This window comes from Pelophylax lessonae, assembly GCF_965119305.1.
Source record: "Pelophylax lessonae genome assembly, chromosome: 7".
In the NCBI taxonomy this organism is placed as follows: Eukaryota; Metazoa; Chordata; class Amphibia; order Anura; family Ranidae; genus Pelophylax; species Pelophylax lessonae.
In genome coordinates, this window is record NC_138774.1 from 121,821,957 (window position 1) to 121,843,659 (window position 21,703).

Sequence of the window (21,703 nt, forward strand, 5' to 3'; positions counted from 1 at the left end):
CAATAAATATAAATCTTACACAAACTCCAGCACCAGTGTGTGCTATAAACAAAGGATGTTGTGTGACACAGCGAAAGTAAATCTTAAAACAAAATCGATTACTTTAAGGTCACCTTTAGTTAAAAAAACCAACACACCTTCTTCCTGCTAAACCTAAACCTACTGAAAACTCAGACACAATTAATGTAGCCATACATGCAACATAAGATGGTTCTGACTTCTTGCCTTCCCTCTCAGTCTGCTAAATACACCATTAAAAGAGTTTTGTTGTATCAATTCAATAAGAGCAAAAAAAAAAAAAACGTAATCCTGCAAGCTGGTAACATCCTGTACAATCTACCTGGGCTAGCTGTTTTCAGTTTGCATTGTTTCCACCTTTCCCTATGGACTACAAAAACAGTTCTATCCTAGGTTATGGAGAACAGAAGAGGGAGAGGTGTTCTACAGTCCTGTTGTAGGGTGACAACCCTATTCCTCATAGATATGGTAAAGTAAGCACCCTGACCCTAGGACAAGAAGTATGTTGGCAAAATTAAGAATAAAGTTTTAGAAATTCAGAAAAAAAAAAGTATTGCAGCCACCACATCTAAGAACATTAAAATGTTTTGTTCTTGGGTTTAGGATGTGCTTTAAAGGAGGAGAAGCAGAGTTCTAAAGCTATTTTGACTATATTGCTCCTGGGATCTACAGTAATGCAGTTCTTTCCTGTGACCCTAAAGCCCGCTGTCATCACAGGGTCGTTCCAGGCTCTAAAAAGATCTCGACCATATGGTTGGGATCTGTCCAGAAGCCTGGACTGGCAGCTGGCTCAGCCTCTCTGTCAGGCGATGAGAGCCTGAAGCAGCCGCTCTGGCTGCCTATACAGCTCAGTGCTCCAATGAGCGTTTGTGGGGCAGAGCAGATAACCGGTGACTGACAGTATTTGTCTGTTTACTTGTTGACATTGTAAGAACCAATAAACTTGCATTTTAGATCTCATCACTGGGTGTGTGGCACCTAATTTAAAGTCCCAAGGGCAAACTGTTGCAACTTCTGTTATTTAGGGAAGGAGGTGCGTCACGGGGTGCATCAGGCCATAGTTTTTTTATTGTCACCGATTCTCTGCTCACTGAAGGCTGAGAACTGAGCGGGCAGCAGTGTTTGATCGCTCGGTTCTCAGTCTTAGTGCAGGGGGGCTAGATGCACCAGTGGATCGATGTTGCATCCATCTAGGGGAGTATAATTCTTTTTTTTTTTTTAGAAGCCCATACTTCTCTTTTTAAAGCCTTTTCTTTATTCATGCAAGATATCTTTGCTGTGTTCTTGAGGTTCCTGGCAGAGACCAGGGCAAACACAAAAGAAAGTTCAACTAGGAGCACGCAGATACAATATCTAGGATCTATAATAGTATCTCAAAACAACTATCTCATCTTTGATAAGTCCTTAGGCCCCTTTCATCAGCTGAGTCACGTTTTTTCAAAGAATAAAAACGTATGAAGTTTGCATACGTTTTTCATTCCTTTACATCAGTTTCTCATCAGTTTTTACATCCACTATTAATGCAAAAACGGATGCAAAAACGGACTGTTTGTTCATTTACATCTGTTTTTCGTCCATTTCGTTTTTTTTTTTTTAATGGAACAAAAATTGGGCTTTGATCAGTTTCAAAAAAGTGATGTTGACGAATGCGTATGTAAACTGATAATCAGACAAGTGGACAAATTGGTCACTGCTAGGACACATAGAAAACAATTGTTTTTTGTGTGTCCTATTCACACTGCAACACAGCTGGGAGCTGTGATAAAATGCAGACATGCTGTATATCTTAGCAGCGAGCCTTACAGAATCGCTCGTCACTGCACAGCAGAGCAGCACATCATGCCCCTGTACAGTTACATGACGTGTCATTATTGTACACTTCAAAGTTCAGTGAAAAAAAAAAAGGAAACGGTGTGATGCACTGAATCGCACACCAAAAAGCCCCCTACTGACCCTAAACCGCTGAACTTTACTCTCCAGCAGCTGTCCATTCAGTCCTTACTCAAGAAGCCCATGTAAGCAAACATTTTAGAGCAATGATATGTTTAACCAAAAGACAAATATAGGCAGCGCTAGCAGGTAAAATCTATAAATAAGTGCTGGATGGTAAAAAAGATATAATGTGAAAAAATTGTACTAAGAATTAAGTGCATATAATTCAATATATAAAATCATAAATGCATAAAATACTACAGTGAATATGATTAAGTGTATGCACAAATCAGAAAATTCATAAAGTGCAACAAAAAATATAATCCAGTGTCCACAAATTTTAAATAAAGTGCAAGATGTGTTTAAGGTGCAGTCCAAACTTATATTCTTCCAAAGAAGTTTATAGTGCAAAAAAGTGCTCAAAGTCCAAATAAAGTGCCCAAGTGCTCTTCAAAGAAAGTCCCCCTATGGGGATGCACTCACCAGATTTGGGATGTAAATGAGCCTTAAATATATATAATATTCCGTTTAGAAAGTCAGAGCAGCCACACGGAGACTAAAGGTTTCCCTTGTCCGGATGGATGGATAGCTGCAATCCTTTACTATGGGCTCCTTATTAGCTCCTCTCCACTCTCTCCCAAATGGTGTAATCAGAAAGAAGGAAAGAAGCCAAACAGCGGCAGCGGACACGGAAGAGAAGGACATCGCTGTATATGCCGATTAATGCCTAACTATACCTTACCTTTGTGAGTACCATTACTTTTAAAACTTATAATAAATATATTACGGGCTTCACGATGTTTGGCTTCTTTCCTTCTTTCTGATTACACCATTTGGGAGAGAGTGGAGAGGAGCTAATAAGGAGCCCATAGTAAAGGATTGCAGCTATCCATCCATCCGGACAAGGGAAACCTTTAGTCTCCGTGTGGCTGCTCTGACTTTCTAAACGGAATATTATATATATTTAAGGCTCATTTACATCCCAAATCTGGGGAGTGCATCCCCATAGGGGGACTTTCTTTGAAGAGCACTTGGGCACTTTATTTGGACTTTGAGCACTTTTTTGCACTATAAACTTCTTTGGAAGAATATAAGTTTGGACTGCACCTTAAACACATCTTGCACTTTATTTAAAATTTGTGGACACTGGATTATATTTTTTGTTGCACTTTATGAATTTTCTGATTTGTGCATACACTTAATCATATTCACTGTAGTATTTTATGCATTTATGATTTTATATATTGAATTATATGCACTTAAAGAGGAAGTAAAGTCCAAAAAAAAATCCGAGAAAAAAAAAGCCCTGTAAAGAGAAAGGCATAATGAGCTAGTATGCATCGCATACTAGCTCATTATGTAGTACTTACCTTAAAACGAAGCCCCCGCCGTGCCGCCACCTCAGCGACAGGATGGCGACATGTCCTGCCGTCCCGCTTCCGGGTTCGCGTCCTCCGGCCATCTGATTGGCCGGAGGCGCGATTACATCACTCCCGTGCATGCGCCCGGGAGCCGCCGTTCACGGCACTGAGCTCTGAAGGAACGGCACGGGTGGCCGTTCCCTCAGAGCGCCTGCGCCGATGACGTCATCAGCAGTTTGCGCTGTAAATATCTCCTAAACGGTGCAAGTTTGGGAGATATTTATAGCACCTATAGGTAAGCCTTAATATAGGCTTACCTATAGGTAAAAGTTATACAAGAGGGTTTACAACCTCTTTAATTCTTAGTACAATTTTTTCACATTATATCTTTTTTACCATCCAGCACTTATTTATAGATTTTACCTGCTAGCGCTGCCTATATTTGTCTTTTAGTCTTTCCCGGTTTTTTACTTGGTGAGCAGCAGCTTCAGGATAGATAGATATATATATAATTTTATAACTCACTAATATTTATTCATCACAGCGCGGGTATTAACTTATTGTTTTTCACATATGTTTAACCAGCAAGTGAAATAAAACCTTTCTAAGTTCCAATAAAAAACTGGAACTGAGGGCCAGGATGGACATCTACAATATAACATGAAAATGTTAGAAACGTATAAGTTTTCTTATTTAAGTAGGAAGTGTACTTACCGCTCACGGGCAGTTTCACGATTCATCAAATCGACACCTTCCTCCTAATTAAAATAAAACGCATAAATGGTAAGAAAAATCAACTGGAAAATTAAGTACAGAAGTAAAAATATGCAAAAGATATTATTCTGAATTTTGACTTGGGGAATTGCACACTCCCCTCCTAATTGCTTCTAAACCACTGTAGGACAGATTTGTGAAACAGCAATCAGAATCATTGTTTCATTTTCCCACACAAAGAGAAATAAAGCCCAATTGGTTGTCACTAGCAGCTGCTTCAGCCTTACTTTACTGTTCTCTGCTCTAGTTTACATAAGTCACCCCTAAGCTATTTAAAGAACTCTCACTAAAAGATAAAATGTTTGTTAAATCCCCTAGGGGACCCAGTACAAATCGCACCTGTCCCTGTTAAAATATGTGCCGTGTTTTAGAAATACTGTGATTTTTTTGTTACTTGACAGACTCAGCTCTTCAGAATCTTGACCATAGGGTTTCATAGCTCACCTACAAGAGTAGGACACTAGGTAGAAAAAGAGTACAGCACCCCCTATGGGCAGTCTCCTCTAGTATAAACTGCCCTCTCTGCTATAGGCAATCTAGTTCATAACAAAGCAGTGTTAAATGTATAAACTCCAATAGAGGGGCGAGTGCCGTCTCTGTTAATGAACTCAGAGAAACGGTGTAACAAAAAATCCCATTTTCTCCTATGTTCATTGAGGCACTGAAGCATTGCCTCAACGAGGGGTGGGCAAACCAAAAAAACTGGAGCAACCAGGCAAACATGCCAACCACCTAAAAGGGGTAAACAAGAAATCTTAAACAGCAGCCTGCAAAACCCTGTGGCCAAAACAAGCATCTGAAGATGCAAATTTGTAATATACTGTAAAAGTGTGCTAAGGCGACCAGGTAGTCGGCCTTGCAAACTTGAGATAGACGCCTGATGCTGGAAAGCCCAGGAGGCACTCCCAACCTGGTGGAGTGTGCCCTAACAGAGAAGGGAGAAGCCAACAGGAAAGGGCGGCAAACAAAGTCACCAGGCCTTTCCCTGGGCCATGCATGAGCATTTATAAGACAATCGGACAACCAGCAGGAACCCATAGTGGAGAGGTACACGCAAACCACCCATACCACATCCAAGGAGTGCAACGCAACCTCCTTAGGATGAGACAGCTGTGGACATAAGGAAGGCAAGACAGTGTCCTCAGGTCTAAATCTGACATTAACTTCAGAAGAAAAGAGGGGAATGGACGGAGAACTAACTTATCCTTATGTAGAACCAAATAGACTTACAAGATAAGGCCCTATTTACACTTGTGGGACCTGTGTAATCTTGAAGTCTACGGACCTCAAGTCGCATCAAAGTCAGACCAAAGTAGCGCAGGGACAACTTTGAAATTGCACAGATATGAAAGGTACTCATTGGAAATCATGGGGTATGACTTGTCATGCGACTTTGCAGTTTCAAGTTGCAGGAAAAGTTGCATAAGTGTGAATGGGGATCAAAGTTCCCAGCTCTAACACACGTCTCGTGGAAGTAATGGCAGCCAAGAAGGCAACTTATTGTGAAGGAATAAGCAGGGGAATATCCCAAATGCGCTCAAAGGGAGGCTTCCTGAGAACCAGAAGAACCACATTCAAGTTCCACGTTGGTAATCAGGAATACACAAGGGGCATCAGACAAAGAATCCTTTATTAAAAGGTGTGATGCAAGGAGTGCATGGTCGAGAAACTTGACCTTTAATGTTACTCAAGACAAGTTTGTGTTCAACACCCCAAGGCCAACACCCAATCCATCGAAAAAGAATGTGGATGGACACACAGAGCTTCGTTCCAAGCAATATAAGCCTTCCAGGTGTAAAGATATATCTTCCGAGAGGCAGACTTGCGAGCCTTTAAGATTGTGGGGTTAAACAAACTCAACAACCCCCTTCCCCTCAAAACCTGGTTTTCAGTAACTATGCCAGACATTAAAGCAGGGTGGTAGACTGGAATTTGGGACACGAGGTCCTCCCGAAGAGGCAACCACCAAGGAGGCATTCATGACCAACTGCACCATGTCGGCGTATTATGGACAACGAGGCAGTCTGGAGCTACCAGAATGACCGGAAACCCCTTCAGCCTCCATCCTGTGCAGCAAGCGAGCGAGCAGCTTGGGAGGAGGAAAGGGGTAAAGGAGAGGATACTGGTCCCATGGCGCCATCAGCGCATCCTTTGAATCAACCAGGAGGCCCCGAGCTCTCACCACAAACCGAGGCACCTTCCTGTAGAGGTGGGATGCCAGAAGATTCATGTCCGGTGTTGACCAGCTTAGTTAGCTCTGGCAAAACACATCCTGGTGCAGGGACCACACCCTTTGATCCCGCGTCTGAAAATGCCAGGAAAGCGCATTGACTTCTCCCTAGCCATACAGGCTGGCATCCGTTGTGACGATTGTCCAATAGAGGTGGAGAAAGATCTTCCCAGCTTGCAGGACAAGAGACTGCAGCCACCAGAAGAGGGAGGCGCTCAACAACCGGTCCAGACTAATCTGCTTGTCTAGGGAGGCTGTAGATTTGTCCTATTTGGACAGGATTTCTCTGTGCAGAACTCGGATATGGAACCGCGCCTATGGAAACTCCTCAAAAAGGTGGACACCAAAAGACCCAGAGTTTGTCCGCAGGGAGAAACTTTGGACTGCTCTTAGTTGAGAATCAGGTCCAGACACACCAGTCTCCTGGTCAGTGTTAGGGTAGACTTCCTGAGGTTTAAGACACATCCAAAGTCCTGAAGGGAGCACATTGTCCATCAGTGCAGCCTGGTAGTCCACTTGCAGGAGCAGGTTGACTAAACAACCAGTCAAGGCAATCCCCTGTTGTCTCAGCAATGCTAGGACTGGAGCCAGCACCTTGGAGAAAACCCAGGAAATAATGTGCATCCCTAACTGTAAAGCTTAGGAACAGCTGATGCACATGCAGGTATGCATCTTTGAGGTCTATGGATGTTAGAAAATCCCCCTAATAGAGAGTACCACTGAACGGATGGGTTCTAGCTTGAACCTCTAAACCAACACAAATCAATTCAGCGCCTTTAGGTCCAAGATTGGGTGACCCTCATCTTTTTTCAGGACTGTGAATAGATTTGAATAAAACCCTCAGAACTGTTACAGCTCGGGTACATGGACAATTGCTTCCTGTCAAAGCAGGTCCTGCACCTCCCTAAACAGGGCACGATGGCGGAAGATGAAGATTGATGGGAAAGAATTTATCTAGGTGGATAAGAATGAAATACTATTTTGTAGCCAGGCACAATCAGTTCACTTGTAGGGAATAAGAGGTTTGTGGGCCTTAGAACTAGCTAAGAAAACCTCCCCACCCTGGAGATGGATTAGGGCAAACCTTCCTGCTGAGCTGGACATATCTGTGGGCTTGGTGGGATCATAGAGCACTTGGCCCCACCGGCAGGAACCTAAAAAGGGTTTGGAGCCCTTGTCAAAAGAACCAGAGAAGTGAAAAAGTTACTTGTGTGCAGCATAGGAAGACCTGGATGTAGCTGGCCAGCTAGAACCTGTCCTAGGTTGCTAATATGATCTACATGCATATACAGCTAGACCTGTTAATAACCTCAATACAGTGCATATGTTTATATGTGAGAGACAAAAGCAGAGTTATTTACTGTGATTTCATGTTTGAATGTCACATAACAGTTGTATGTTGTGTTCACAGAAGCAAAAGGAAATTTGCCTGTAAGATTCATTTGTATGCATGTAAGGTAAGCTCAGACACAGCAGAGTTGAAACCAGAAAGCACAGAGTTAAACTTTATTACCCATAAGGAGTTTTTGGCCAATCACAGCCAATCTCACACTCAGCAACAGTCTTGGCCAATCACAGCCAGCCTTACACCCATTTTTTTTCTCTGAAGCCTCATGCTTCAGCCAGCCTTCTCATTTTCCACTACAGAAGAGAACTGAATAGACACACAGATCCACAGAGCAGTTTTATGGAAGCAAGTGGCCAAAAATAGGTAATTAACAGTTATACATGTTCCTATTGTTAGTAATGTGATTAGAGCTGTATACTGAACTAGTTATGTGTTCACTTGTAGTTCCACCAAACAAACTCTAACAACTCAAAACCAAACCCAAGCAAACAAACCCAAGCAAACAAACTCAAACAGCAAACAGCAATACAGAGAGAAATATATCCACCATTTGTTATACTGTATTCAGCACATGTTGTACATGGATTGTCTGCTGCAAAAGTGTCACTGTTATCTATGAAGAAAAGTTGAAGTTAATAAAGATATCTTAAGCGTTTGGTGTGCTCTTTAAACCTACTGCTTTCCATAGAACGGTATTAGAGGAATTTATAGAGTAACAGACAGTCTGGTTAGACTGAAGTCAGAGAGATCCAATTCTTCTAATGCCACAGCGCATAAGGCACTTTGTAGTGCTGCGCCTGCCACAGTGGAACTATTTTGCCCTTTGAGGGTGAAGTGATAGTGCTCCTCAACTTGCACAGTAAAGAGCGCATTTGAGCAGCGGAGCTACATAGAGGCCATAACGTGTGGGTTTAGTCAAACTGCAGCCGACTCTTAAAGTGGCAGAACGGCTAAGGCAAGATAGACACAGAAAGAGCGCCAACCCTCCTGCGATTCCTAGAGACAGAAAGACGCATGGTGGGAGGCCAAAGTCCAGAGCTAGAGTGCCTGCACCGCTACCCACGGAGAGACCACGTACTGCAGCCAGCTAGTTTCCCGCCACTAGGCCCAAAGCCTGCAGCACAAAGCATCGCAAGTCAGCGCAGAGCATCGCAAGTCAGAGCAGAGCATCGCAAGTCAGAGCAGAGCATCGCAAGTCAGCGCAGAGCATCGCAAGTCTGCATAGAGCATCATATCAAGAAAAGACAAGTCTCCTTGAAGACTGATATTTGTTCCAGCAACTTACAGATCGCAGTATCCTGCTCTTCAGAATAAGGTCAGAACTTTCCTTTATTACTTATCATTGCAATAGGCTTGACAAGAAAGAGACATTTTCGTGTTCAGGAATAAAAGGACTGTAAGTAAAAAACAAGGGTCAGTTGTAGTACACGGACTCTAAAGTATTTAAAGTGAATGTCATTTTTTACTGCCTGCCCCTATTGCTATTGCACTTAAAGTGAAAGTCATTTTTATTGCATGTACCTATTGCTATTGCATTTAAAGTGAAAGTCTTCTTAATATTCTTATTGAGTGTTATAGCATTTAGAGTAAAAAATGTCTAAGTCTAGTATTGCTATGCCACTGTTAGAGGATACAAGGATAGATAAGTTAGAAAGTGAAGAGCAAGGGAACGTGTCTGAGGTAAAAGAGTCAGATGCAGCATTAGTCTTGCCCCAAACTGATATATCCCAACCAGACGAACTAAGACGTTCAGAACGTATCAGAAAACCGACCGCAAAGATGCTGGAAAATTTGGAGCAAGAAGCAGCATTAAAAGGAAAAATGTTCACCAGAATGTATGATAAGTGGAAATTATACATTATAGGTGTTCGTAGAAAGCTAAAGCAAGAAAGTATAAAAGGAAACTTGAGTGATATTATAGAGATGATAGAAGAATCTGAATCAGAGCTCATGGCAGCATATGTCAACCTGCGGTCATCCACGACCCCTTCCCAGGATATTGTAAGGAACATGGACACACGTACTGCAGTCACTAAAGACTTAGTAAAGCTTGTGAGAGAACTATCATCTGAAGCTAACTATGATGAAGTTAAGGCACGAAAGAGAATGAACGAGCTCTTTATGAGAGACTATGCTAGGTCCTTAGGGGGAACCACAATCTCAAGTGGGACTTCCTTCACTAGCAGAAGTGCCAGTAACATATCGGAGTCCTCAAGTACCTTAATAGCCAAAAGAAAGGAACTGGTCGAACAACTTGCTGTCAAGAAAGCAGAAATTGAGATGGAATCTGCCATTGAGACGCAGCGCCTACGAAAAGCTGAAATGGAAGCTAAAATGGAGGCACAGCGCCATCAAATGGAAAGTCTGGAGAGGCTGAAAGAAGTCAAGATTATAGAAGCCAGACTAAGAGTACACGAAGAGGACATAAATAGTAATCATAAGTCCAAATCTGTACTAAGTGAAGATGCAGACTCCTACTTCCTTTCATACGCCCAGGAGAATGAAAGGAAATCACCAGTACGTAGTGAAGAAAAAAAGTCAGTGCCCTTCTATCCCTGCTCAGAAAGACAAAGAGAGAGACTTACCTAATTCAGAACTAGGTGAGAAAATAAAACTAGATGATCCTATTCCTAGATGTCACTGCAATGATCAGGAAAATGTTGCAACTATTGTCCCAGCAAGACGACAGAGAACAGTCCCAGCAAGACTGCCCGTTCCAGAACCTGCTGTATTTTCAGGAGACATACTGAAGTTCATAGAGTGGAAGGCGAGTTTTGAAATGATCATTGAGCACTATTGTTCCAGGCCAGTTGACAAGTTATTCTACCTTCAGAAATATGTTGGTGGAGAAGCAAAGAAAGCTCTTGAAGGTAACTTCTATAGAACAGACGAAGAAGCCTACAAACAAGCTTGGGAAAAGTTAAATGCAAGATATGGTCATCCTTTCTTAGTACAAAGAGCCTTTAGGGAGAAATTGAATAACTGGCCTAAGATAGGTCCTAAAGAACATTTCAAACTCCAAGAGTATGGTGACTTCCTGCAAGCATGCAGCAATGCCATCCCACATGTACGAGGACTAGAAGTACTGAACGACTATCTGGAAAACCACAGGATGCTAGCTAAACTACCTGAAGGAGTGGCTTCTAGGTGGAATCGCTATGTGACTGAACAGTTAGATCTAAATAAGGACTTCCCAAGTTTTGAAAAGTTCTCTGAGTTTGTCAATAAGGAAGCACGAATAGTAACAGCATCTTATGCCTTAAAATCCTTAGAAGAAAGGCCTGCGAGAGATATAAGACGTTCAAGAGCAGCTAGCTTTGCAACCAACACAGCAGCTAAAGGTCTAGATACCTACGAGAGCAAGTTCAAAGTCACTACTGGGAGCAGTAGAGAGATGGAACCGACAAATCCTCAGACTATCTTTAAGTGTATGTTCTGTGGAGAGAACCACTCCATACACAAGTGCCAACAATTGAAAGAGAAGTCCTCAAATGAAAAGAAAAAATTTGTACTTGATAATCAACTGTGTTTTGGATGCCTAAGGAAAGGCCATATTACTAAGGAGTGTAAGAAAAGGGCCACATGCAGTGTTTGCAAAGGACGCCATCCTACCCCATTACATGAAGAACGTCCAAAGAAGGATGAATCCTCAATACCTAAAGATGCTGAGGAAGAAAAGAAAGTATCAGTATTCTCTTGCAGAGTAAGGGAAGGAGAAAGCAACGGCACATCAATGGTTGTACCAGTGTGCATTTCAAATCCTAAAAGGAGGAATAAGAAGGTATATGCCTATGCACTATTGGATGACCAAAGCGATGTTACCTTCATTGATCAAGAAATCTGCAAGAAATTACAAGTGGCTACAGAACCAGTGAAGCTCAAACTCACCACAATGACGGGGAGAGATACATTAGTGAACAGTCAAAGAGTCAAAGGATTGAGAGTTAGAGGACTTCATTCAAACCTCACATTAAATCTACCTCCAGCCTATACAAAAGACGATATACCTCTAGATCGAGATTGCATACCTACCTGTGAAACAGCCAATAAATGGGAACACCTATCTGTCATATCACATGAAATGTCCCCGCTTGGTGTTGGACTGTTGATAGGCTACAATTGTCCCGAAGCTTTGGTACCACGAGAGGTAATCACAGGAGGAAAGGGTGAACCCTACGCTGTTCGAACTGATCTAGGATGGGGTGTTGTTGGAGGAAAACAGCAGATTGCAAACTCAAGACAGGTGACAGGATTGTGTCATCGAATATCCGTCCAAGAGTTACCAACTGTAAGTTCAGCAAAAGTAATCAAGATCCTTGAGTCTGACTTTGCAGACATATGGCACTTTTCCACTGCAAGTACCGGCTAGGCTCTACTCGGCCCTGCTTGGCCTGGTTTGCTTTTCCACTGCTGGTACCGCATGGTATAGGGTTGGAACGGTTCGGTACGGTACGGTATAGGTTTGCTTTTCCACTAAAGCAGTACTAAAGTTAAGTGGGTGGGATAACAACGGGGTGGGTGGGATTCTCTGACCAATCAGTGGCTAGTAGTGACTGCATGCAAAGGATTGTGGGATATGGTACCAGTTTGGTACCTGTTGGAACCACAATCGAGTAGGTACTGTTTTTTCAGGGCCGTACCGTACCGTACCGTTCGGTTCCATGCAGTGGAAAAGCAAACCTATACCGTACCGTACCGAACCGTTCCGACCCTATACCATGCGGTACCAGCAGTGGAAAAGCACAAAAGGGTGCCGAACCGGTACGGTTCCATGCAGTGGAAAAGCGCCAATAAGTTCTGAAGAAAAGAGTGTATCTCAAGAAGACAAAGTTCGTACACACTCTAGAAGAAAGAATTCAGCAGAATCAACAAGGTTATCTTGAAATGCCCTTACCCTTTAGAGAACGACCTTGTCTGCCAAATAACAGAAATCTTGCCCTAGCAAGATTGAAATGCCTGAAGAAAAAGATGGGAAGAGATCCCAAATTCAAGCAAGATTATTTTAAATTCATGGAAGGCATCCTTGAAGAAGGACATGCAGAGAAGGTGAATAACCAACCTAAAGAAGGAGAAGTGTGGTACATCCCACATCAAGGTGTTTACCACCCAAAGAAACCAGATAAGATTAGAGTAGTATTTGATTGCTCAGCAAAGTATGATGGTGTTGCATTGAACGATCATCTACTAAAAGGACCAGACCTTACAAACACTCTGCCTGGAGTACTCTGTAGATTCAGAAAGTATCCCGTAGCGGTCATGTGTGACGTTGAAAAGATGTTCCACCAGTTTCATGTGAAGAATGAAGATAGAGACTTCCTGAGGTTTCTATGGTGGGAGGACGGAGATACAGATACAGAGCCAGCAGAATACAGAATGAAAGTACACTTGTTTGGAGCAGCATCGTCTCCAGGTTGCGCCAATTATGGTATGAAGTACCTGGCCAACAAAAATTAAGAGAATTGCCCATCAGCAGCAAATTTTCTTAAGAAAAACTTCTATGTAGATGATGGTCTTATAAGTCTAGAGTCCACAGAATCTGCAATCAAACTAGTAAAAGAAAGCCAAGAGTTATGCGCAAGAGGAAATCTGCGCCTTCATAAATTCATCTCAAACAACAGAGAGGTACTGGAATCCATCAGTGACTCTGAACGTGCATCAACAATGAAGGATGTAGATCTCAATTATGATCATCTTCCAGTTCAAAATGTACTTGGATTGGGATGGAATGTAGAGAATGATGAGTTCTTCTTTGAAGTATCCTTTCAAGAGAAAGTTGCAACTAGACGTACCATTCTTTCCGCAGTGGCTTCTATATATGATCCATTGGGATTCTTGGCCCCAGTGATCCTCAAAGCAAAAGAAATACTACAAGAATTATGCAGACGGAAGTTGGGATGGGATGAACCCATACCTGAAGATTTGAGGCCAAGGTGGGAGGCTTGGATAAGAGACTTGCAGAATTTAAGAGAAGTTCGTATACCCAGATGTTTTGTACCTCGTGATTTCGGAGAGTACAAGAAAATAGAACTTCATCACTATTCAGACGCCAGTAGTTATGGTTATGGTCAGTGCTCCTACATCAGAGTATAGGAGAAGGAAAAAGTAACTGAGTATTTGTCACGGAATCAATGTGACTTTCATATGATTGCTCCACATGCAAGCCACACAGGAGGAGTTTGGGAAAGACAAATCAGAACTGTAAGAAATGTGTTAAGTTCAATGTTGAAAAAGAACTCCGGAAGAATGGATGATGCTTCACTTAGGACCCTATTCTATGAAGTAATGTCTATTGTTAACAGTCGTCCACTTACAGTTGACAACATCAATGATCCAACAAGTTTGGAACCTTTAACTCCCAACCATCTACTTCATCTTAAGTCTAATTACATACATCCACCACCTGGCAAGTTCACCAAAGAGGATTTATACGCCAAAAAGAGATGGCGAAGAGTTCAATATCTATCAGAACAGTTTTGGAATAGATGGAGGAAAGAGTACTTAGCTAATCTTACGCTAAGAAGTAAATGGCAAACACCCAGAAGAAATGTCCAAGTTGGTGACATAGTATTAGTGAAAGAAGAAGATTTACCTAGAAGTCAATGGAAATTGGCTAAAGTTCTAGAAGTTCAAAAGGATAAAGACAGACTAGTAAGAAGAGCGTTGTTACAAATAGGAGACTCAAAACTTGACAAAAAGGGAAAACGTCTCACTACTCCACTCATGTTGGAACGTCCTATACAGCAGTTAGTTGTTCTACTTGAAAGTGATAAAAGACACTTGGAAGTTGAGAACCTGATAGAAAATTCCCCAAATTCATATTCAAATCCTACTATAGAGAACATAGAATTATAGGTAATTTTGGTGGGAGTGTAGCTGGCCAGCTAGAACCTGTCCTAGGTTGCCAATATGACCTACATGCATATACAGCTAGACCTGTTAACCTCAATACAGTGCATATGTTTATATGTGAGAGACAAAAGCAGAGTTATTTACTGTGATTTCATGTTTGGATGTCACATAACAGTTGTATGTTGTGTTCACAGAAGCAAAAGGAAATTTGCCTGTAAGATTCATTTGTATGCATGTAAGGTAAGCTCAGACACAGCAGAGTTGAAACCAGAAAGCACAGAGTTAAACTTTATTACCCATAAGGAGTTTGTGGCCAATCACAGCCAATCTCACACTCAGCAACAGTCTTGGCCAATCACAGCCAGCCTTACACCCATTTTTTTCTCTGAAGCCTCATGCTTCAGCCAGACTTCTCATTTTCCACTACAGAAGAGAACTGAATAGACCCACAGATCCACAGAGCAGTTTTATGGAAGCAAGTGGCCAAAAATAGGTAATTAACAGTTATACATGTTCCTATTGTTAGTAATGTGATTAGAGCTGTATACTGAACTAGTTATGTGTTCACTTGTAGTTCCACCAAACAAACTCTAACAAACTCAAAACCAAACCCAAGCAAACAAACTCAAACAGCAATACAGAGAGAAATATATCCACCATTTGTTATACTGTATTCAGCGCATGTTGTACATGGACTGTCTGTTGCAAAAGTGTCACTGTTATCTATGAAGAAAAGTTGAAGTTAATAAAGAAGATATCTTAAGCGTTTGGTGTGCTCTTTAAACCTACTGCTTTCTATAGAACGGTATTAGAGGAATTTATAGAGTAACAGACAGTCTGGTTAGACTGAAGTCAGAGAGATCCAATTCTTCTAATGCCACAGCGCAAAAGGCACTTTGTAGTGCTGCGCCTGCCACACTGGACATCCGACAAAGGTTCTTCCCCTTCTTGGCTTGTGGGAGGAAGCTACTCTTGCCACCCGTGCGGTTCCTAATGATGGTGTCCAAGCACCGAAGAGATATTCCCCCTGGAAGGGCAGGTCTGCCAGTGTCTGATCAGCAGCCCAGCATTTGAGCTGAAGCACCCACTGAAGAACCACCACCGAGACACCGAGAGCTTAGAAAGGAGTGGAGCAGTATCTGAGGATGCATCACATACTTACTTCAGGCCCTGGTCCACCAGATCCACATGTCCGGTGTTCAAACCTTGCCGCAGAAGCTTGGCTCATTCAGTAAGCATCTCACAAGGACTGTGGCCAACACAGAATGTAATGCTGACCCCGCAATGGTAAACAGAGAAGGCAGCCAACTCTGACCTGCGGTCCACAGGATCCTTAAAAGAGTGAAACTTCTCTACCAGTATCACGGTTACTTTATTCAACCTAGAAATGGGAGGATCCACCATTGGAGAAGAAGTCCACTTCTTCAGAATGGGTAACGTACTGTATCTTAAGTGCTTCAGGGCCACAAAAGGCAACTTAGGACATTCCCAAACTTTGTAGACAAATTTATTAAACTATGCAGGAAGGAAAAACCTTAATGAATTTTGCAGGTTTGTGTGTACCCACGGGACAGTCACTTCGTCATTGAATCCTCAACTTTTAATGTCTCTCGCACAGAAGTAATCAGTGCTGTCCCTAGCACTTTCTCCTGTGTGGCTACAGAGGCGGGAGGGCTTGTCCTCTCTATCCGATGAATTAGGGGATGCATCGACAGGGCCCGCAGAAAACACAGGGGCCATGGCAGCAGAGCCTGACTCTGGTTTAAAAATATCGAAAGTAGGGATGGGCTCAGGCCTGTTCAGATTGTAGTCAATACCTACCTGAGCAATCCCGCCAGGAAGCCGCCACTGCAAACCGTCAATCATAGGCAATTAGGCATTTCCAGTGCCGCAGCTGCACATACACACGCTGCCTATTACTGGCGGTGTGCAGTGGAGAGGATTCACCACCCAACAAACAGCCAAAAGGAATTGCTGTGCTGCTGTGGATGGGTGCCAACTGAGATGGATGCTTCCAGAGGAGGGATGCCAGTTGTTAGAAACTGCCAGCCAGATCATCAACTGGCTGAGTCCCAGAGCGATTTGCCCACTAAGTCATGTCCCAAGGACAGCCCAACACACCTTCTGAGAAGTTGGGCTCAGATAAGACTGCCACTGACACACGGCTACAAGAAAATGGCTGCCATGCATATCCCCAGTCAACGACCATGCATGTCCAGAGGACTGGTCCACCGCAAAATGGCCATCCATCTTGTCCTGAAAAAACATAGCCACCAAATCACCGGCAAAATTACTACCATGGCTCCTCAAAAATGGCTACTGGTCAATGCAGAATACACATCGGCTGCCATGCGGTCTCCCAGACCTCAGGAGGGGGAAAACCCACACAGGACCCTCAGAAGGGACAGAGCATACCAACCGGAGGAAGCAGGAGATTGTTGGCACGGTATTTTATTTATACAATAAAAGCAGAGAAGGCACAGTACTGGAGTATTGTGGAGGGTTGTACCTCAAAAATCCCACAAAAAGCTTATATTTTAAAGTGTTTAAAGGAGATGGAAGGGTTTACCGTTCTTTGTGCTCTGAGTCTGTACAGTCCTCTTTGCTTTGTGTACAGTCAGAAGTCTGTCTCCTTGTTCCAGTGTGGTCCGATAGAGGTGAAGGGGGGATAGCTATCCAACTCAGCTCAGCAACCAAGGCACACATTTTATTGGGGGCAAGTGCTATGTGTCCCTTTGAGAATTTACCAAACCTTATGATATAACTTCTTTAAAGCAGACTATGAAAAAAGGTCCACTGTATCAACAGACCCACAAACATCTAGCCTTTTGTAGCAGCACAATCTGGCAGCACCCAGCTTTCCCAGAAGGAACAGAGAGGCATAGTCATGTCACTCATGCCTCCTGAAGTAATGGAAACAGGGGTCAAGATATTTTATTTTTTAATAAAACGTTTTTATTTCCCACAAAAGTGTACAATTTTCCAATGCATAAACGTATTCTTTGTTCAGTACAACCATTCCATATGTGACATCTATGGGTGATTCCATGGGATCCTGATCAATTACAGAGATTATTGCTATGTAGTAACACTTAGGACATACTTTGTGATTATATATACAGTACATGAAACAAACATAAAAGTGGCATATATGACCCAGGCCTGGCTGAACAGCACACAAAAGGGGGAGACAAGTTTAGCAGTTCTATACACGTGTCAGATGCATTAAACCAACGGTCCCAGACTTTATTATATTTTGCAGGGCATCCTCTATTAATGTAAATTAATTTTTTATAAGGCAATGTGATGTTTACGTCAACCTTCCAGTCAGATAGTCTGGGGGGAGTTTGCCTCATCCATAGTTTGGCTATTTTCCGAGCAGAAAAAGGTTTCATGCAGAAAAATTTTAGTATATTGACATCGGCATCTGGAAAAATTCCCAGTAGGCAAGATTTGGGGTCCAAAGGCAGCGGGGACCCCATGCTGTCATGAAGAAAATCCACCACCTGTTTCCAAAATCCCTGCATATATGGGCAGGACCATAGGAGGTGGTAGAATGTGCCTGGTGCTTGATTGCATAATAGACATGTAGAAGGTTGTCCCTGATTGAATTTAGCCAACCTTGCAGGAGTGAGGTATGTGCGATGCAGAATGTATATTTGAGTCAGTCTATCAGATAATTTGGGTGAGACAGCTTTGCATGTATCCAATGCCTCACTCCAGTCTTCATCCTCTAGATTCCCTAGGCCTTTCCATCGTGATTTTACATTCTAGGCTATTTTCGTTGAGGAGAGGGAAGGGGTATGCAGCATGTTATAGAATATAGATATTAATCTCTGGGGGTCCTCACTTTTGACTACCTCCATGATAGGATTTCGAGAGGGATGAGGTATCGATTCTTGAAACTGAGCATGCATAGCATGACAGATTTGTAAAAAGATGGAAAAACATACGATTTGGAAGAGTGAATTCCATTTTCAGAGCATCGAAAGTTTTAAGGAGCCAGCAGAGAGTAAGTGCGAGAGGTAGAAAATTCCCTCTCTACACCATACCTCTGAGTCTGGTACAGTCAAGAATTCTTGGAGCGTTCTGTTGTGCCAAAGGGGAGAGTAAGTGTATGTCTAGTTGGACAGAGGCCAGTCTCCATATCTTTCTATAGTGGTGCAAGAGGGAACTGTGTCCCTCTTTTTTGATGTTATCCTCGATTCCTGCTGCTATAGCACAGATAGGGTCCATTGTTAGTTAAGCCCAGGCGGGGCATAAAAGTAGGGTGAATCTTCCCTTTCAGTCTTATCTATATGGAACAATTGGGATAGTTGGGGATGCTAAGTAATATAGGCTGAAGTCTGGTAGGGCCGTACCGGCCAAATCAGTGGGATTTTTGAGTAGTCGCCATGCTAATTTATGCCTATTCTTCCCCCAAACAAAGAGTTTGAGAATTGCATCTATAGTTTTGAAATATTTCAGTGGTAAATATACATAAACACCCCAAGGTATTTGATATTTTTGACTCTCTGGAGGGGTAATTGGGCCTGCAGCTCAGTCTGGGGAGCATGAGCAATTGGGAGAATTTGTGACTTTCCCCAACGGATCCTAAGCCCGGAACATGAGCCAAAACATTCAATTGTTTGTAGTGCCTCAGCCAGAGAGGGGCCTGAATCAGCTAAATATAACAATGTGTCATCTGCATACATACTTATTTTTTCTTCTAGATCACCTATGCGCAAACCCTGTATCAATTGGTTGCCTCGGATGGATATTGCTAGGGGTTCTGTGGCAAAAGCATACAGTAGGGGGGATAGAGGGCAGCCCTGCCTAGTGCCTAGTTCAAAAGTATCCGACTGCCATCCATTAGCCGTTACCTTGGCAACAGGGGCCTGGTATAACAAGCGGACCCCCCTAAGAAATTTAGGGCCAAAGCCGTACCGTACCAGGCATTTCCACAAGTAATTCCACTCTAGCAAGTTGAACACCTTGGCCGTGTCAAGTGTTACCACCACCCTCTCTCCAACATTGTCATTATGGGCTTGCATATTTATGAATAATTTCCTTACCCGGTTTGGGAATGAGCACGATAATAGCTTCCCTCATGGACGGAGGTAGGGTGAGGGTTTTGAAAAGGTGAGTATAAAGGGTAAGCAGTTGAGGTATGAGGGTCTCGCTGTATTGTGAGTAGAATTCAATGGGTAGTCCATCAGAACAAGGGGACTTGGATCTAGTAAAGCTGGCGATTGCTGTTGCTATCTCCTCGGTCGTCAATGGGTGTTGTATCATTAGATGTAGTGGTGGTATATAGGGAACTAAAGAACCTGCAGAACATAGCCATTACCACCGGAGGTTCGGTGATCATCTCACCAGATGGGTTGCGCAGGGAGATCACCACTGGGGGTCTATTCTCACTGTGGGCCATGTATGCCAATAGTTTGCCCCGCTCTCCATCTTTGAAAAGTTTCTGTCTAGAGAAGAAAAGCTTTCTTCTAGACATCTCATATTGCAGCTGGTTAACTACCCTAGATTGCAGTTTAAGGCGGGAGGCGTTATCAGGAGATGGGTCAGTCTCATACTGATGTTCTGCGAGGGAGAGCTCTCCAGTACTCTATCTGCCCTCTCAGCTGTGGTAGTTTTAAGCCTATTTATTCGAGATATTAAAGTGGCCCTCACATGAAGTTTAAATGAGTCCCATATACTTGCAAATGAGGCAGAGTAAGCGTTTTCGTGGAAATATCCTTTCCACTCATTGTCCACCTTACCATCATCTGGTAGTAACGATAGCAAAAACGGGTTTATTCTCCTAGGTGGTTTGACTGTAGGGACAGTTACTGTCATCTAATATGGGCTATTATCTGACAGAAGCCTAGGGCAAAAAGCTGCATCTAACAGACGAGGCACTAGTATCTGGGATATAAAAATAAAGTCTATACGGGACATTGTGTTATGGGTGGAGTAGAGGCACGGAGTATGCTCTGATGCTTGCATGTTTAGTCCTCCATTAGTCAACCAGATTGAAAGATGATATCAACCTGGCAAACCTGGTGGAAGTACAGTAGGCTAGAATTCGGAGCAGGTTGTTGCTCTCTGTCCAGGTCAGGGTTTAGGGTGGCATTGAAGTCCCCCAGCCAGATGGCTGGGATAGTCAGGTGTTGTGCCATATAGTCGGGTCCGTCCGTCGAAACTGTCATGCAAAATGGAGGTGGTACATAATATGCCATCAATAAAAACTGTTCACCATATATCTTAACATGCAAGAAAACATAGTGACCCTGTGGGTCTGAGCACAGGTCACAGAATTCAAAATGCTAAATACTTAGTTACGAGTAATGACACCCCTCTTGCGTGTGGTATAAATGGAGTGATATGCCCATCCAATCCAGGGGCGTCTAAGGGCCAGCTGTAAACGGCCATCTAAATGTGTCTCAACAATAACTATGATGTCAGACTTTTGCTTTTTAAGGTAGGATAGGACGGCTGTGCGTTTGACTTTGTCTCCCAACCTTTTAACGCTCCAAGTTAGGAATTTCAGAGACGTCATAGAGGAGTGTGATGCAAGTAATGTAGGATTGTGACTGTGTAGTACCCTAAAGTCACACAAGAAGGGGTCAGCCCCCTAGGTACCAAAGCAAGTAGGAATACACTGAACATATCATTGTTCAAACAATAACATTTGTACTTGATGCATTGTACTTTTAATATAACAGTCCCCCCTCCCTCCCACCCAGCCCAACACCGACCCCAACTGGTGTAGGCATATTCCCATAACAAAACAGTAAATTGCATGCGAAGTGGATAAAACACTTCATTCAAGTGCAACAGTAACAAATAGAAAACCTGGATCTGGGCCCTAAGTGATAGAGGTTAATGCGGTAATACAGTCCTGTAACCATACCCAACAGGGTGTGTTGTGGTTGGGCTTTTGCGGCATGGTGGGGCGGATTCCAGAACGACCCTAAATCCGTAATCCAGGTCCCTCTGGTAGTGCAAAGGGGGCGAAACTTCACTGAATAAGTCTCGCATATTTTAAGACTTTTGTGACTCTTAGTAGTATTTCTCCATTCATGTAGGGGAATGTTTCTGTAGGGGAATTGGCCTTAGTGTTTTGTGCATCACGGCCATAACACTCAAGAAGTACTTGTTAGCCCCCATTGGTTTAGAATGTCTTCAATGGTGAGGTGGGCACGACACCGAATGTTGTAG

General features: G+C 42.9%; 1 protein-coding gene across 3 annotated transcripts in view; it reads right to left on the bottom strand.

The window, feature by feature from the left end:
- PABIR2 (PABIR family member 2) overlaps positions 1-21,703 on the bottom strand; it is a 156,226-nt gene that overhangs the window by 53,409 nt on the left and 81,114 nt on the right. For all 3 annotated transcript variants that reach the window (XM_082263313.1, XM_082263314.1, XM_082263312.1), the window contains exon 4: positions 4,026-4,069. In XM_082263313.1, the coding sequence (XP_082119439.1) occupies positions 4,026-4,069 (44 nt within the window). The remainder of the gene's footprint in view (positions 1-4,025; positions 4,070-21,703) is intronic.